Raw genomic sequence first — 18,463 nt, 5'->3', positions numbered from 1 at the left:
TCCCCCTTCCCGTGAAGCACGTAATACATAGATTTATAGCTTTATTTATATGATCAAGAGATAAGAAATTAATTATTTGGAATAAAAAACTACAAAATTCAATTTGATTTTTGTATATGAACTTCAAATTTAAAGATTCTTCTGTTTTTTGAGCTTTGATATATCTCTTCCATAAGTTTTAGAGTATTTTTTCGGGATTTTAATTTGATTTGTAAATTCGATTTAAAAAAAAGAAGATATTATTTATGACATTTGAAGATAATTGTTCCTCGAAAGTACAGGGATTTGCTAAATCTAAAGCAAAAAAATAGTAATCACCCTACTGTACATCCACCCCTGAGCAGTAGCGGAGTGGCACAATTTTCAAGAGGAGTTCATGTGTAAATTTTAATACCTCCACACCAAAGATTTATTTCCTTAAATTTAGCATCTTTCATTTATTCAGTTATCTTAATTGTCCTTTTAAGACAATTAATAATCACCGGTTATTGGGGCCTGATTTTTTTCTATTATAGGAAGGAGCCTGGAGGGAGTGAGCGCAGATGACTCACCAATAATATAACGATAAATACTACTACCAAATAAACTGTTAAAGGTCCGGAGTACCCCTCCCCCCTGTGATTACAGCCTTAATATTTAATAGAAGAAAATATCATTAATTTACTTCTTTTAAATAACCTTTTTTATGAATGGATTATCTTTTTTATTATGAACTTTTTTTTAAAAGAGGAGTTTTCTTAAATGAGATTTTTTTATAAAAATTTTTGAATTTCTTTGCATGTTTTCTAAATTTTGCAATTGTTTTAGATTTTTAAAGACTATAAAATGTTCCTTGCTGAGGGACCCCTGGACCCGCTCCCTCTCTTACAAATAATATGTACATATGTATTGTGAAATAATAAAGATCAAATTTGAATTATAAAAAGTAAATCCGTTTATTTTTAGAGAAAATCTCCTATCAAAAGATTATTTTTAGGAGTACAACTTTCTGGATAAAGTCGACTAAGTACTACTTTATAATTCAATTCAGATGCTTCAAGTAGGCGGTCAGAGTCAACAAATTGCATGGCTTTTCGTCCTTGAATACTCTTTTCAATAGAATTATCACTTCCTTCTGGATGAACTTGATCTGCAGCATGGCACAAAATGTAGTATTCTTCTGATTTTATAACTTCTTTAAATGCATTGCTTCTGGGATATTCCAAAATGTGATTATCTGAAACAGAACCATAGCAGCATGGACATGATACAAATTTTGCCTTTTCGGACAAGCATCTAGATATGACAAGATCCGTAGCAACACCACAAGCATGAAGACTCACTCCTATGTTGAAACCTCCCTTGAAATAATCCATGTTACATTGGAAAAAGGTAACATTCTTGAGATTTTGTGCTCGATCTTTCGCACGCCTAATGGACTCTGCTTTATTTTCAACCAGGTAGATTTCACACTTTAAAATAAATTTATTTGTTTCAAAAGATGTAATAAGAAATAAAAACATTAGTTAAATTACCTGAGGTAAAAAGTGAGCTAAAACTAAGGCCAGGTGACCAGCACCACAACAAAAGTCAACTATGATATCACCCTTTTTCGGATGAAGGCCCTTAACAGCGGTATAAAGACATTCTAGTTGTTGACATTTCTTCTCAATACGATGAGGTGGGAGACCGCCACCTTTAGGATGAATTTCTTCTGGTACAGAGCTCCAATCAATAGGTTCAAGGTTTAAAATAGTTTTTTGTAATACCTTCTCTCGCAACTTTTAAAAGATTCATAATAATTAATTGAGCACATTTTTATACGAGTTTATTCACGATAAAAAGTTACCTTTCCATTTTCTAAAATAGCTAACACATTATCAATATCACTTTGCTTGGTGTACACGCGTGCGTTTGAAGTACTTTGCTTTGAGTCAGACTTATAAAAAGAGGCATTCAAGTCCATATCCTGAGGAAACTTTAAGAGGTTTGTGGATGACCCATCAAGGGAAATATTTCCTATTTCTGTTTGTATAGCATCAGGACTGAGAAAAATTTTATTGAACATCAAAGTAGCATAACGACCCATTGACTTAATGAACCAATGATGTACTGTTGGAATGGAATTAGCAAGAGACATCGGATATTCATCAAAAATGAGATACATCATAGGGTACACTATGAGATCAGACAATAAAAGATCTGGACCTTCGCAATATTTATGATTATTCCGAGCATATTCAATTATTGGATCCTCAGCGTCATCATCTAGTAAAAATATTATATATTTTTTTCTGTTATATAGTAGGTATATCGATGCAAAATGATATATTTAGAGACCCTATCGATATTTTTTTTATTTTTTTAAAGATTGACAACACATTTTGATATTAAACACAGACTAACTGATTAAAAAAAAATACTTTTTAGAATTTAAAAAAAAAAGTTTCAATTCAGGTTAGTTCAATTCATTGCTAGAAGATAAGTATGGCACTGATCTAGTCCCACGAAATTATTATGATCATTTTTTTTAGAAAATAAATTCAAGGGGGCAAAATGACTTGTTAAAAAAAAAGGATATTTCGATCCACAAATTGAATAATTTCGGTCTACAGATTAAATTTGGACCGAAATATAAGTTCAAATTGGTCTATTAAAACCGAACCGGGACAAAAATGCAGTGTTGGACCGAGTCTAAAACTTCTTTTATCTAGAATTCATTTTTTTAAATTATTATTACTATTAAAAAAATATGTTTATAATTTTAGTACACCAAAATATACCTCACATGGACAACTGAAATTTAATGTCCGCTACAAGTATATATAATGGTTTAGAATCTGAAACAATGTGTAATTAACTTATATAGATAATTACTGGATGAATTAGACCATTCTTATTTTTTATTTTTGTAACCATTAAAGGTATTTTTATTTACTTAACATTATTCGGTAAATCCGGCAGTAAAGGGATACGTAGGTTTAAAAAACGAAGAAGATGTATACGAACCCTTTGTATTTATGTCCACACTTTTGATCCTTTTTCTGATGTTATGAACTTTGATAGGTTGTTTCATATGAATTTCAAACCTTGCCAAGTGCTGTGGAACATCTATGAGATCAACAGGAGAGAGAACAACGGAGGGTAAATCAATTTCTACAAATCTAGTCCATGTGGATACTTCTGCTGGCGAAGAGAGATTTCCACTATTATGACCCAAAATTCCTTTAAACTCCTTCGACAAATCCCATTCGGAAATTATGTATCTAAGTACCGCACATAGCCCACCAACATAGTAGTTGTTTTGAGGAGTATGGAGGGCGGGAAGTGCCACACATACAGATTTTTTCGTGTCAACTACTATTTTACATTTATAATTTGAGAGTTTGATGTCATAGGAATCTTTAGAGGAGTCTTTCGTTCCTATTATAGTAGAAAAAGTTATTAATTAGTAAATATTCATTGATAGTGATATTAGTAAGCATATCTATCCCAAATGCCAAAGGATAAATGAACTCATTAAAAGGAGCTTAGGGAATTAAGCCAATCATCAGCCCGAGACACAAGATTTACCTGCAAACTCGGTTTTTAATTGGCGTTGATTTTTTGTATGTAAAAAACAAATCTTAAGGCATCTATTAGAGGATTTAGTTAGTATTCCGAGATATTCAAGAACGTATAGGCATATAAAGGAATTTAGAGAGAGACCCTTGAAAGTCCCATCCTCATCAGTGACTGGATTTGAAGAGGATTTCTCCAGATAGAGTACCATTTCATCCACGTTCATTTTTACTTATAGAATCTTGTAATTTGGAATGACTAAAAATAAATAAGTATATGTATATTTTTAGATTTAATCCAAGTGAATAAAGATGCTTTTCTGCATACATTTTATTAAATTTATTTACCCAAAAAATTGTATTTGTCAAAGATTATAATATATAAGAATGGTTAACTACATGATTCATTTCACATGTACATAATATAAAAAAGACATAGTACAACAAGTGTCTAATGACCTTAGCTATTCATTGGTATCGTCTGTTCGAAAAATATTGAGAAAAAGTAATATCACAAAATCATTTATAAATAGTAGTATTTTTTTCTGATAAGAAATAACAAATTATAAAAATAGTTTATTCAAGTTATTCACTATGCATTGTCTATCATTTGTTTTTGAAGTCTTTGATAGGATTTATGATCTAGTTGTTTTTGACGAATGTATACTCCTGAAGAAAATATAGATGCAAAAATGATCATGGTCCATTCGAACCTCCAAAAATTTCTATCTTCAATCCAAGTTACTCGAGTGCAACTGAAATTAGTTAATAATTAGGTTATTTTTGGACATATTGAGTCCAAATTAGGATTTATTACTTTTTTTAAGTCTGATTTTTTTTTTAAATATACCTATATATACTGTTTAGTAATTCACATACACTGATTACACAGGGAAAAACTGATTTTGTACAAATGAATTCAAGCCAAAAGATGAATTAACCTTTGAGTGGAAAATCAAAAAATGATTTCAGTCCTCTGAATTCTGAAATATCTACTAGGATTCTGGTAATTTGCGCTTATTATTGTTTAGATTCATTTTTTATTCTTTAAACAATCCCCATCTTAAAAGTAGGATTAAAAAAATTATGTAAAAGTGTTTTTTATGATTACAGGGTCCACGGAAAGTTCTGTTAAATGTTTATTAAAGTACTAATGATATAACTAATTACATAATTTGCATATAATTATAAACATAGGTCGATACAAGTTCCAAAAACATGTTACATAACTTTCCTTCAAAATGGTAACCCTTAGTCTTGATCACAGCCCGAAGTCTCTATAGAAAGGACTTGCATACTGCACGCACCATCTCCACGGGATAGAGACCGAGGCAGCCATCGGTTTGACCTTCAGGTCGTCCAAATTCTTACTGGAGCTCAAACAGGCTCGCCAAAGGGGACTTCCTTGTCTCAGTCACAGCCACCCAAACCACCCCAGACAGTAACTTTTGCCCTCAGTTGACTCCATGGTCACCCAACTCACTTTTTCTGGCCAGAATCCGATCATTTTGGAAGTTAAACGCCTGTTCCATAATGAAAATCTTCTCATCACTTAACACAATGTTGGGAGCCGTGCCAGTCCTCAGCTTCTCAAGAATGAAATTACTTCTCCCAAGTGTTTTAGCTTGACCTTGCTTGAGATTTGTTGCTGCTTCTTCAATTTGTAGGGATACATTCCAACGTCATCTGAGATAAGGTCTCTCATTGATGTTGCAACAAAGTTGAAATCCATAGCCCTCTTGGTGATGTTCCTCCTGGGATTTCTTGCAATCCTTGCCTTGACGACTCTGTGCGTCCTTTTTGACGTTGGTCTGTATGATTTGGGTATGTCCTTGATAAATTGAGTCTCCTCATACCTCTCAATGGTTCTCTTGATGAGCATGGGGTAGACCACCAGTTTCTTTAGGTTCCTCAAGATAGCGGTCGATATTTGTCATACAGGTACTCCTTGATTATAGCCTCTCTCTTGGCTTCCATTGTGATTAACGAAACTGTTATTTTGTTCAAAACTGTTTATTTCGACGCAAATAGAGTTTAAACATAATATCTCGCAACCTAACATATTATATTAATTTAACAGGATTTTCCGTGGAGCCTGTAATATATAAAATAATGAATGCAACAGTAAATGGGTTTAGCAACGAGCGTGTGTAGGTGAAGCACAGCCAGTGAGCCCTCTAGAGACTAAAGTCCTCTACAGCTCACCACATCACATTTAAAAAAATTATCAAGCCCTTTTAACATTCTTTTCTTCTTTGTGATAGAACATCTAAGAAAGTTTGAGTGTGCTCATGAAAAAAGGGGAATAAGACAGAGAATTTCTTTGGGTGTTATCGTCTATAAAATTAAAAAAGTGTGTTCATCGACGCCTAATAACTCTAGGCAACTAGTAATTGTATATATATATATGCACAAAGCCAATAATCATAAAAGAAGTGATGAATGAAAAAAAAAAAACTTTTTCCTTCCTTAGTTTTCCCATTTATATCAAAATATAGGGAAAAAGAGAGATAGATAACTTTGTTGTAATTTATACAGACCCAAAAGAAAGACAAAACTGGCTGACATTAATCATATCCTTACCTTCGATAAGATTCCTTGCCGCTTGAGCACTTCACTTTTTCTTTGTAGCCATACTGAACACAAACAAGAGGACTATTCAATTTGATTTCGTTAGCTGAAACAAAATAATACAATACAAACATGGGCCAAGTTTTATAACAATTTCAACTAGTGTTGTGTTTACTAGAATCGAACCAAGCCGAGTCGCTATAATATATGAAAAGATACAAAATTATAAAGCTACGAATGGGCTCAATGCCAATTAATTAATTTTTATTCCAAACAATAATTCAATTTGTACCTCAGTGGAGTCCATACGGAAAAAGAAAAATGCTTTTTACTAGAATTTTTTAGGGACAGGATGAAAAAATTTTACGCGAAAATAAAAATATATTTTTTTTCATTACGGTAAATTATGAAACAGAAGGAAAAAAAATTTTTTTTTTGGGAATAGCTATGGATTTTTGGAGAAAAAAATTCCAAAAAATTTATTATTTAATATTAAATTTTTGACATTATTTATCAAAAAAAAGAAAAAAATGTGAATAGCTGCGGATCTCAAAAATCTATAGCTATTTATAAATAAAAAAATTGAGAAAAAAAAATCCAAAATTAAATTTTGAATATTAAGAATTGTTGAAGAAAATTCCAAAAATCCATGACTATTATAAAAATTTGAAAAATTAAATTTTTTGGTAAATATATCAAAAAATTAAATCTCAAATATTAAAGTATTTGAAAAAAAAATCAAAAATCCATAGTCATAGTCAATTTAATTTTTTGGACAAAAAGTTACATTTTTAGAAAAAAAATTTCAAAAATGAAATTTCAAATAACAAATTTTTTGAAAAAAAATTCAGAAATCTACAGGTATTCACACAAAAATTACAATTATTAAAGTTTTTGTTTTGTAAATAACTTTGCTCGTTCCCTGTTTGTGTACAACTGAAGATGTTTATGCGAGATGAGGAATGATGCAGGTCATTACCAAAATAGATCATCTGCAATACCCGTTCAATCGACTCTTTCAGATATACTTTATCATGACTGATCAGGAGGATTCCCAGGGGGTGAGCTGGAGAGAATGTGCCCCCACCCCCAAATTAAGGAATTTTTGCTTTTTATTGGATTTTTTTTGGTCAGAATGAAAAAAAATTACGCGAAAAAAGGGTACAAATTTTTTTTTTGAAAGATTCATTTTCTTTAAAAAAGTCATTCCGGAAATTTATGCAGCATAGTAAAAAGTTAATATTTTAAATTTTTTTCCAAAAAATTAAATTTTTGAAATTTTTTGGGAACCGCTAAAGATTTTTTTTTCTTATAAGACCTTGCTGATATAAGCAAATGTACCACTAGGAGTAATAATACCGCAGATTGGGAAACCATGCTTTAGAAACAGCGTTTCTGAGCCACGATTTGAGTACAAAACCATCAATTCAAGTCGAGTACAACCGAGTTAATAATTATTAAAGTGAACACAACGCTAATATCAATTACCAACCTGTACAAACATCGCATTCTTTTATGACACTATAACTTTCATTTTTCCAACATTCAGAAGAGAGTTTTTCTTTCAAAATGGGGTGAAAGTCATGTATATCAACTGAGTTATTCATTTCATCAGGCGTGTGAAGATATTTTGACTCAATTATCACCACAAGAACAAATATCCTGTAAAACAAAACAAAAAATATATATTTGTTGGATATAAATATCGTGAAGCGACACAAGTTGAGTTTAAATTCGTAGCAATTATCCGTTAAATACAGTTGTAATGCAAGCTACTTCAGTTTAAAACCGTAAATATTTATGCTGCTTTTTTATAAGATACAGTCATTTTCGAAAGTACTGGGACATCACTCATGTTTTTTATACAAATGTGTTTCAAGATTAAAAAGAAAGGGTCAAATCAAAATGGTATGAATTAATTGTAATAATGTGCATGGTCGATTTTTTTTTTTTCAGTTCGTCTTAAATGATACTTTCTAACCCAATCTATCCCTATATTTCGAAATTCAAGCCTTTGACCGAAATTTACTAAACGAAGAAGAAAAGATAATTTTTTTAAATATATATTCTAAAAATAGGAGTAAGGGCTTCTACAAAAAGGGCATTAGGAAGTTGTATTCTCGTTGGCTACAAATTATCAAACAGAACGGGGCATAATTGGCTTATGTTGGATGATTGTAACACTTCTTATAAAGCATTGAAACAGGGGGAAAATACAAAATTGCTTACCCAATTACATATATGTCATACAAGGTACTTATTGAGTGATGTGCTTCACCACAAATACACACACTTGAATACAGAGAAAATCAAACGTTGAATACTTTTTTATGCAAGTTAAATTATATCCGCATTATCATATAAACTTAATACATTAATTTTTATTAAATTGCTACCTCAAAAAATAATTCCTCTTTATTGAACAGTTCTTAACTTTTATCTATGTTGTTTACCAGTCAATCACACAAGTTTTAATAGAAAGCTCAAACATATGGCCAGAGTAATTTTTCACCTTATAAATTGAATTGCTAATAAATATTTTGAAATGAGTATTCATTATATTCAAACCATGTTCTATCACTCTAAATAAGTATGGAACAATTTTATTCCCCTTTTTAAGGGATAAAAGATATCTGGGTACAATCAAAGTAAGTTTGTACTTCAGAAGTCCATAATATTTACAGGGTGAGGACTCAAAAATTACAATCCTCTTCAAGACCGTCTAGCCTCAGTTCTAAAAGTATGCCAATTTTGAACTTGGTACCATTAGAAAGAACCGACAAAAAACTACAATTTGATGTTTATTTTGTTTTTTATGCGATGAAAAATGTACGAGCAACAAGCACAACGGTAGAGGGTGCACAATCTCTTCCGTGCACAAGTCGATCGCCGACAAGAATATTTTCAAAGTGGACACTGTTCTGGCTGCCCTCTGGCCGGCACACATCTTTCCTTCGTCCTCTCGACGTGAACCCACTGTACTTAGATGTTTGGTGAGTCTTGAAGGGAAAGACGAACAACACTTCTCATCTGAATGTCGATGCTCTTAAATCTGTGATCACGGAGGAGTGGAACAACTTGTCCTCCGACTTCATCAAGGCCAGCTGTGCTTCTGTTCGTCCCCGTATTAAAGCCATCATTCAGAATGGAGGGGGCATATTGAATAAAAAGTATAGAAAATTGTTGAATTACTAACTTTTGCTTGAAAAGTTTGCCATAAAAATGGGACAAAATAAAAATATGTATGAGTGAAAACGGCTTTTAAAATTTTCTAATTTTTGCGTCTTCACCCTGTACACTCTATTGTGAGTAAGTTAAAGAAATTTGTGAGTATAAGAACGTTAGAAAATTGAACTAAATAAAAAAAGATATCACTTAAGCTCAATATTAACGGGGATTAACACAAATTTATTTAAGATGTATATTTCAATTCAAAATGGTTTTAATAAATAAAAATAGAATGATTTTAATAAAGGTCAAAATATTTAAATAGTAATAATAACAAAGAGAGGAAACATAATAGTCAGTGTATTAGTCACCAAGACTCATTGAGAGAGCTTTTGAGAAAGAAAAAAATTGGAAAAATTATTATCATTCATCCTTAAGATCGATATAGAAAGAAAGAACCAATAAATATAATACGGGGCGTTCCATGAAAATAAGAACAATCCAGTTAACTCTTATAAATCGAAGTTGTGTTAACCAATTACAAAGCTGGAAAATCCAAACAAAACTGCTGAGTTATCAGGGGCGTTCACAAGATTATATTTTGGAGGTGTCTTGCTTTAAGAACTTTTAAGAAAAAAATTAAAAAATATATTTTTTTAATTTTTCTCATCCAAAATTGACAGCTGTTCACATAAAATCAATTTTTTTTTTGAAAAAAATTTCAAAATTCCAGTTATTCCAAAAAAATTCAAAGTATTATATTTTTTGGAAGAAAAAAAATCAAATATTACATTTTCTAGTAAAAAGCAAAAATTCCTTACTTATTTTTTTTTTTTTGGGGGGGGCTACAGCTTCTGTTATTGTTTGTTTGTTTCCAGCATCGTACCAAGTCACTCTCACGGTAAAAATGAGCTCATAAATTCAGATCTCTACACTTCTCCAAGCGGAAATAACAACTTGTACAGATATTTCTGAGCAGGTGAAGGTCTCCAGGAATACAGCAAGTGTTCTTCCAGCAGAATGACCCATACGGCAAATCCCATACTAAAGTTATTCAATGAAATCAACGACAGTCGATCTACAACCCTGACTTGACCCCCCCATACTTTTCCTTCTAGACGCAATTGGAGTCAAAAGCCTGCACCATCCACCACCCCAACATTGCCGACCTGAAGGCACAATGAGCACTGGGAGTACATGAATGAGGAGACTATCCACAAATGGTGTGCAGCCTTTAGACGCCACCTGACAGCCATCAAGGGCGACCACATTGAGAAGGAGTGTGTGAAGAAAAATGAAAAAATAATAATAATAAAGCTGTATCTCTACCTATTTGTTATTGAAATATCTGTAAATTAAATTATAATTGAAAAGTGTTCTAATTTCCATGGCACACCCTGTATATAATATGTATAAATATAGATGATATTTATTAGCTCATAAGTTGATCTTCTTTTTCCGATACATATACGTCATATTATATATATATATATACAATACATGTATATTGTATATACATAGATTTTTATTCATACTAAAAACATTCAATCATTTTACTCGTGATAGAGCGTACACACAATTCAAAGGAAAGAAGAATATTTTTACAGAAAAAGAGTATTCTTCTTTAGTGGCAAACTTTCAAAAGCTAACCAAAAAACCATATAAATTCTCAGGAGCTTCCACAGGGGGGGTACTGGAGGGGCTGTAGCTCCTATCCCAAATTAAGGAATCTTTGTTTTTTTCTACAAAAATTTAATATTTGTAATTTAATTTAATTTTTCAATTTTTTTTCCAAAGAAATAAATTATCTGTTAATATCTATGGTTTTTTAAATTATTCTACAAAAAAATTAATATTTGAAATTTTTTTTAAAAAAATATATAATAGGATTTAGGATATTATTTGTGACCAGCTGTAGATTTTTGAAATTTTTTCCAAAAATTTTATTTCTTAAAAAAACTATGGATTTTTGAAATTTTTCCTCAAAAGTTTAATATTTGAATTTTTTTCTTCAAAAAACTTTATAATTGTGAACAAATGAGGATTTTTGAAATTTTTCTACCAAAATGTAATGTTTAAATATTTTTTTTCAAAAAAATCTATAATTGTGAACAGGCGTAGATTTTTTAATTTCTTACTCAAAAAAAATAATTTTTTGTGAAGAGTCAAGTATTTTTTAATTTTTGTCCAAAAAATTTAATTACTTGAGAATAACTATGGATCTTTGAAATTTTTCTCCAAAAAATTTAATTTATTGTAAATAGCAAAGGATTTTTGAAACTGTTTTCCAAAAAATTTAAAATTTTTGGATTTCTTTTCAAAAAAAATCCAAAAACTACCCCCCACCCAAAAAAAAAAAAAAAAATATATATATATATAATCCTGTGGACGCCCCTGATACTACATAAACAAAAGTGTTCATACTTTTTCGGGTTCGATCTAAAGGGAGTTTTACTAGACTGCGATCTCAGACCGTAAACCCTAATTTAATCGTGTTTAGATTGTGAACCGATTTTTTTGGTTTTACTATATATAACCCTTTGTCCCTTATCCTGATGTATAAGTTGTACCAATATGATTCAAGCAACACATCTATGAAATGATTCTACCTATGTTTACAAATATTAAACACAACTAACGTCATCAACCATTAATTTATAGAATCCATCTAAATTGATTTTTAACTGAGCCCAGTGAGAGCGAATGGATTGAATGTCTTTAAGGGATGGAATCAGTATCATACAATAAAAATCAAAAGGATATCAGACCGGTCTAGGATTTTGTGATTGAAGCCCAACACTAAAGTGATCACAACCCTAAAAAGCATCTATTAATAACTGACACGCGCGTAGTCTCCTTATTTCAATAATATTCAACAATGAAAAAGTTTTACATTATTTGATGGGTTTCCCACGCCTAAAGAAGAAGAAGAGATGGGAGGAGAGAGAGTAAGAGAAGGAGAGAATCCCTTTAATCAACGCATTTGCGAATAGGGAGAATGAATCTCTAGTATATACAATCCAACATACATCCATATAAATGTATTATGAGTTGTTTACGAGATTTGAATACATTATTTTTTTTTTTGTCTTTTTTTTACGTTTGTATGTACAAACAATTCACAATAATCATTGTACATATCTGAGTCATCACGACAAAAGACACTAGCTAGTACAGAGATAATAAAAACAATGTTGCAATGAATGGAAGCCCATTAGACCTCTTCAAATTTGACTTCTCTCATGAAACAGGAAAGCTAGTATTATTCCCATTCTCCAAGGACTACTCAACACTTGGATGGTATCTCCTCGAAAATAATTATTACAACAAAAAAGGTCGAGTATTGTCCTTCCTTCCTTCGCCATTGTTGTAACTACTACTAACTAATCTGTATGAATATCGTTTTCTTGAACTTCTTAAAGTAAAATAATTTAGAAACCCAAAAATATTATTATAGGATAACTTGTTGGCATAAAGAGTATTATAACTATGCACACCTCTGGGACAGGTGAATATACATATAACGTATGGATCAATGATAATACAAATAACAAGTACGGAGTGTGTCGGTTCTTGAGAGAACCTCTTAACTAATCCTCTCCCTTCCGTCTCTTCTATTCCACTATTCCCTTCATTCATTCATTTGAAAAAGATAATGAATATTTGATTAATTAATGTTATCATAATCGTGAAAATGTACGTGTTAGGAACACATATTCATATCGTACATTGTTAAGACTTAACTCCAAGAAACAATCGTAATTATTTACACATTAACATTAGACACGTTCATTTCCTAACACTTGCGTAGGTGCATGTGCTATGGTATTGTGTTAACATAACAACATTATTGAATAACGACACAGAAAAAGAAAAGTTACCAATTTATCTTTTTACATAATATTTTATTGCGCATATTTCGGTTAACTGGCATTATTCAAATTTTTGGGAAAAGTAAGGATACCCAAGAATCAACTAAAGGTTATAAACTAGAGTTGACACTTAATTTGGCCCCTATATAGCCTTTTAAATATAATTTGTCACATTTCTAATTCGTAACGATGAATTGTTGATATTCTAAGTCCAAATTGCGCACATCTATATGACCAATTAAAATAATTTGTTGTTAGCAATTGACCCTAATTTGTTTAAGAATACAAATTTAATCCGGGCTCTATTTTAAGAAAAATAATTTCAGCTTGCTTTTGAATTGAAGAACCACGTGTATTCGTCCGATGTTTGTGACATCACACTATGATGTGATAGTTTAAATGTTTCATGAGTAATTATATAATCTGTATATTCTATATCAATGACACTTTTCACTATATCATGTAGATTATATTAACTCTATTGTGTTGCGGCACATGTCTTGAAAGACCAATATAAAACCAGGTAAATCAAGGCATGTCAACTCACCATCACTACTAGGTCAATCAATTATCATTTTGAGATAAGATATAGACTTGGCATAATTTCATAGGTACTATGTACATTAGAGTACATTGGGTTCAGATTTTTCTCCCCTTGCAGAAAGATCTTTTCTGCTGCGGGCAATAAAAAAACTGACTTGAGCAAAGTTTGAGGCCCCTCAAGCCTTTTTACAGATAAACTTGAAGAAGTATTTAATTACAATTTATCCCCGTTATTTTAAACCGAAAGGTGGTATTAAGTAACCAAACGATAGCTAAAACAAAAATAAGTAAGTTTTGTTTATATTCTATGTCTTTAAGTGTAAAATGTTGGAGCAACAACGTAAAGGCAATGCATGTGCTATCTTCTATGAGTCGGTGTCAATGCCGAAAAGACTGCTGGCATCTCCATCCGAACTGCATACACTATCAAGAAGTACATTAGAGTCCCATCCAGCCAAGAAGAATCAAAACTTATGCCACAAAAATATGGCTGACTTCTGGACTGTTTTCATGTGGCCCTTTGCAGTTAATGGCGTCTTGGAGAAGAATGTTTGCGGCGCATTTTTTGTAATTTAGTCATGCTATTAAAAGTTTTGAGTCGTCCCCAATCTGTAGTTTGAAAAAATAGTGTTTTTGGGTCAAAATTAGCCCTTTTTAGGCCTCTTATACAGTATCAAATTGGATGTTCTGTACAAAATTGTAATTAATATATTTTTTAGTATTTAGTGCATCAGTTAAAATTATTTTGCTGCTTGTGTTTAATAATTTAAGACCTCTAAGATGTGTTCAATGTACCTCAGAAGGGATTGATTGCTGTTGGCAACAATACTCAGTCCCTGGTCATAAGCCATAACAAGTCAAGCTTTGTGCACGGAAATCCTCACCAATTTCTAGCCTCCAAACTTGATGCCTCTCATTACTTGACTATGGAATATGGGAAAAGTAATTTTTGATATTATGTAACATAATTATAATAAAAAATACTCCAGATACTATTTAAATGTTGCTCTTGATAATGTTAATTTACATCTTACTATTAAAAAGGGTACGAGTTGCTTACGCACAGACTGTATAAGGGGAACTGAATAGGTTTGACAAAATTATTATTATACACGGTATTCCTTTAAAACCATTCAACAAAATGGGTTTCCTCCATAAAATAAACTGTACTTGTTCAATGACTTTCTATAATATTGACGAAGAAAACAGAAAATAAATGCAAAAGGGCAAATTTAAACTTGTACTATGCTTATTATAAAAGTAATAATCATTTCTTGGAATTAGTATAATAAAATGGACAAAAATCCTCCTTCTTCCTTTATATGTTCCTCAAAGTTAAAAAAGTTTGACTGTGGAAGGAAATTATTCTTTTTCCACCGTTCGCTTGTCATTCTTTGAAACTACATATTAACAAGCACTCCACAGGAATGCTTTTTAAAATTATTCCATATTTTAAAGACTTGTATAGAATAAAATAACTGTGAGAGAGTTTAAATATAATTTTTTCCCAAAATACTTTTAAACAAAGCGTTAAATTTTCATATTTACCCTGGAAAAGATAATTTTTTGCAAAAAATTGGAAAAATCCTATGGGGAACATCTCTTTTCAATGATGGGCACACTTCCAAGTCAATCCAGAAAATTGCCAAGGTCAATCGGAAAAATTATTTATAGGCACAAAAAGTGGAGTCAGGGAGTGGAACAACTAAAATTGTGAGAACTCCAAGGTTGGTCAAGGCTGTCCATGAAAAATCCACGAAGATCCATCCAAAAGCTGGCCCAGGATCACAATGTAAGCTGAACCACTATAACCAAGATTGTTAAGGATGAAATTGGGGTCAAACCTTACAAAATTCAGTATCTTCAGCTCTTGTCAAAGGGTGTCATTACAAAGAGAAAGGATAGAAGCAAAGTTTTGATCAACTGCCATACATTACATAAGAATGTCATCATGATTTTTTTTTGATGAAAAGTTATTTACTGCAAATCAGAAATTCAACAAGCAAAATGGCACAGTCTTGGAAATGACATATGACGGCATTGATTCCAGCTAAAAATTTGTCTACAAAGTGCAAAAACCAGAGTCAACCATGGTTTCGGGTGATGTAGGTTTAAATGGGGCAAAAATAACCTCTATTCCAGATTCCTAAAGGTTTAAAAATTAATCAAAAAGTTTTACTATATATTTTTTGATGACAGCTTTGGAAAATAAAAAATAATGATGAGATTAGAATCAACATGGTAATCCATGACAATTTGAAGAATGTTTTGGAGGAGATCAGCTACAATCAGCTGTGAAAGGGAGGAGAAGGAAATAAACAAGAACATTGGTAAGAATTTATCCGAATTTGATTCCCATTTCTACTCTGAGTCCAACAAGGAGTTAGAATTATAACTCTGCAACACATCCTCAAGGTAACTTTCCGTCTTTTATGAGCAGTTCAGGTTTTGAATATAATTGAATTTTTTTTGGAAAGGAAGTTCAGGCTACTAAAATATCCACAGGATTTATATCATCTTTTCTTTACAAAAATGACACCCTTATCTAAAGATACGGATCTAACCCGATTTTTTTTTTTTTTTTTTTTTTTTGAGAAGGATGCAGACTGAATTTTTCTCTTATACCGACCTAAACCAAACTTCTTTAAAGGACCGGGTCACTAAAAATCATAAGGGTCTCAGATTGGTCCAGGATTTCCAGACCGAAAAGCCAACACTAGTATGTTGTACCTGTCCAGACTATCTATAATAATGTACATCACATAAATGCGTATATAAGTATATAATATGCAAGAACGGAAATTATTTATTCACGAATAAATCTGGGATATTTCTGAAACAGTTGGAGTTAACAATAACAATAATAATAAAAATAATACGAAGAAAAAACAAGGGAATAATAATATTTTTTCCCCTTTTTGTTTGAGATTGATGAGAATGAACATATGGTACAGTGTTCCCTCTTTTTTTCTTTCGCTCTCTCTCTCTGTTTTTATTTTCTTGTTTCTCTCAATAGTCATGAGAAAATTTATATGACATCAAAGAAAAGTAATGTCTGTACAAAATATACATAATAATATAACTATTGATGCGTCGACATTTTTCACATCACTTTTTTGAAATGAAAGCAAAGGAGATTAAGATATGAAAATGATTTGTAAAAATAGGAAAAAACCAAGAAATGTCATAGAAAAGACAGGAAGGATTATGTGACGATAATGATTATCATCATCATTACTTTTTGAGTTTATAGAAACCAACCAGAAAGGGCAAGCGAATAAAATATTCAGTAGTTTGTAAAGATAATTTTTTCACATATTATACTTTGAATATTTAGTTTCGTGTCAACATAAAAACAATCTTGAGCAAAAATCAAGAAAATGAGATAATCTTTATATATTTATTGACTTCGTATACACCGGGCCACCCGCAATTATTATTTATCCATTTTAACAAATAATGTATTAGGTCTTCAGGGGGCTGGTGCTGTTGTAGTTTCTCCTGCAGGCCTTTGAATCCATGTACGCATAGATGGGATAGTCTAAGGAGTTGAGGTCATTTGTTCATGTTGGCCTGGAGCCACTCTTGTGTTTTCTTTGGGGTGTGGTCAGATACTCCATCTTCTTGAAACAATCAGGGAGAATTGCCCACTATTGATTTGATTCAGGGAAGAACTTTGGTCCCCAGAATTTTGAAGTACTCATTAGCTTTCAGCCTGCATCCTAAAGGGAACCACACAGGATTCATGGCCTTGCCGTTGGATTCAACGAGTCCTAATATCAACATTGACCCAGGTTGTTTTGGTGGTGGAAACATATCGGTGCTCCTCTGCTACATCCCCAAATGTCACTACTCAATCATTCTGCCTGTTGAAGACAGGGTCAATTGTAAGGTTCCTCTCATCAGTAAAGATCACAATGGGTCCACAAGTTCCCTTGAGGTGGTTCCAAAATCTTTTTTTGCACGCTCCACATGGACTTTTCTATCCCGTTCTTTCAACAGAGGCTGCGGAATACGCACCAGACGCTTTCGTCTTGACTTTTTTGGAGCCCTGGACACCGTTGATGGGGACTTGTTCATCTTCCTAGCCGAGTGAGCAATAGAGGAATTCGGATTTTTCTTGAAAGTCAACTTCAGGCGGTCAACGGGCACGGAGGACACTGGAGGTGTTTCTGAGGTCATTTCTACCCTTCTGCCGCATGCATACATAATAGATCGGGTTTTTTTAAGGCCCCAGTCTGCTCCCAGATACTCCTCTGGGACAATCCCGCGCGGAGGAGCGCTACAATTTCAATCCTCTTCTCGTACTTTGTGCTCATGGTATCGACTAGGATAATGTTTTTCTTAGCAATCTACAGCTAATTATGTGTCTCAAGATTTGCATAATAGAGATGAGTAAATAATAAAGGTTGTCCAGTACATATATTCCATTATTTTATAGACGTATTTGCGCCAACTACAGGCATTGTATTCAAATTTGCGGGATAAGTAGGAGACACCCAAGACATTTATCTATTGTTCAGAATCTGTATTTGATTTAAATGATCTATATTGGTCCCGTTATACCCCATTTCAAATACAACATGTCAATTTCTTATTCTTGTCTACTTTAAGTGTAATTTGTAGTCCATCCAAAGGTTAATAAGAATATTTAGCTCTTGATAAAAATTGACGATTATTCGTAGAAGAATACAAATCCACACTCAATTTTGAGAAAAATAAATTCAACCTTCTTTTGTGTTGCCATTATAAAAAATAATATTCATAAAT

The 18,463-nt window shown here is 32.1% G+C and overlaps 2 protein-coding genes across 2 annotated transcripts in view; both read right to left on the bottom strand.

Annotated features, from left to right (window-relative positions):
- Positions 1-910: 910 nt before the first annotated feature.
- Positions 911-3,799, bottom strand: LOC121129059 (glutathione S-transferase C-terminal domain-containing protein homolog). The gene is made up of 5 exons (XM_040724725.2): positions 3,553-3,799; positions 2,989-3,402; positions 1,829-2,247; positions 1,515-1,760; positions 911-1,451 (listed from the first exon to the last, which is right to left on the bottom strand). The coding sequence occupies exons 1-5, from the start codon at positions 3,764-3,766 to the stop codon at positions 942-944; spliced, it is 1,803 nt and encodes a 600-aa protein (XP_040580659.1). The 5' UTR covers positions 3,767-3,799; the 3' UTR covers positions 911-941.
- Positions 3,800-3,864: 65 nt separating this feature from the next.
- Positions 3,865-18,463, bottom strand: part of JTBR (jumping translocation breakpoint protein JTBR) — a 34,191-nt gene continuing 19,592 nt past the window's right edge. The window contains exons 2-4 of the mRNA XM_040724727.2: positions 7,603-7,772; positions 6,123-6,216; positions 3,865-4,294 (exon numbers count right to left, since the gene is read on the bottom strand). Of these exons, the coding sequence (XP_040580661.1) occupies positions 4,132-4,294; positions 6,123-6,216; positions 7,603-7,772 (427 nt within the window). The 3' untranslated portion in view covers positions 3,865-4,131. The remainder of the gene's footprint in view (positions 4,295-6,122; positions 6,217-7,602; positions 7,773-18,463) is intronic.

This window comes from Lepeophtheirus salmonis, chromosome 14 (genome assembly GCF_016086655.4).
Source record: "Lepeophtheirus salmonis chromosome 14, UVic_Lsal_1.4, whole genome shotgun sequence".
Classification (NCBI taxonomy): domain Eukaryota; kingdom Metazoa; phylum Arthropoda; class Copepoda; order Siphonostomatoida; family Caligidae; genus Lepeophtheirus; species Lepeophtheirus salmonis.
Note: the sequence above shows the minus strand (reverse complement) of the source record. Positions and strands in the feature narration are given on the sequence as shown.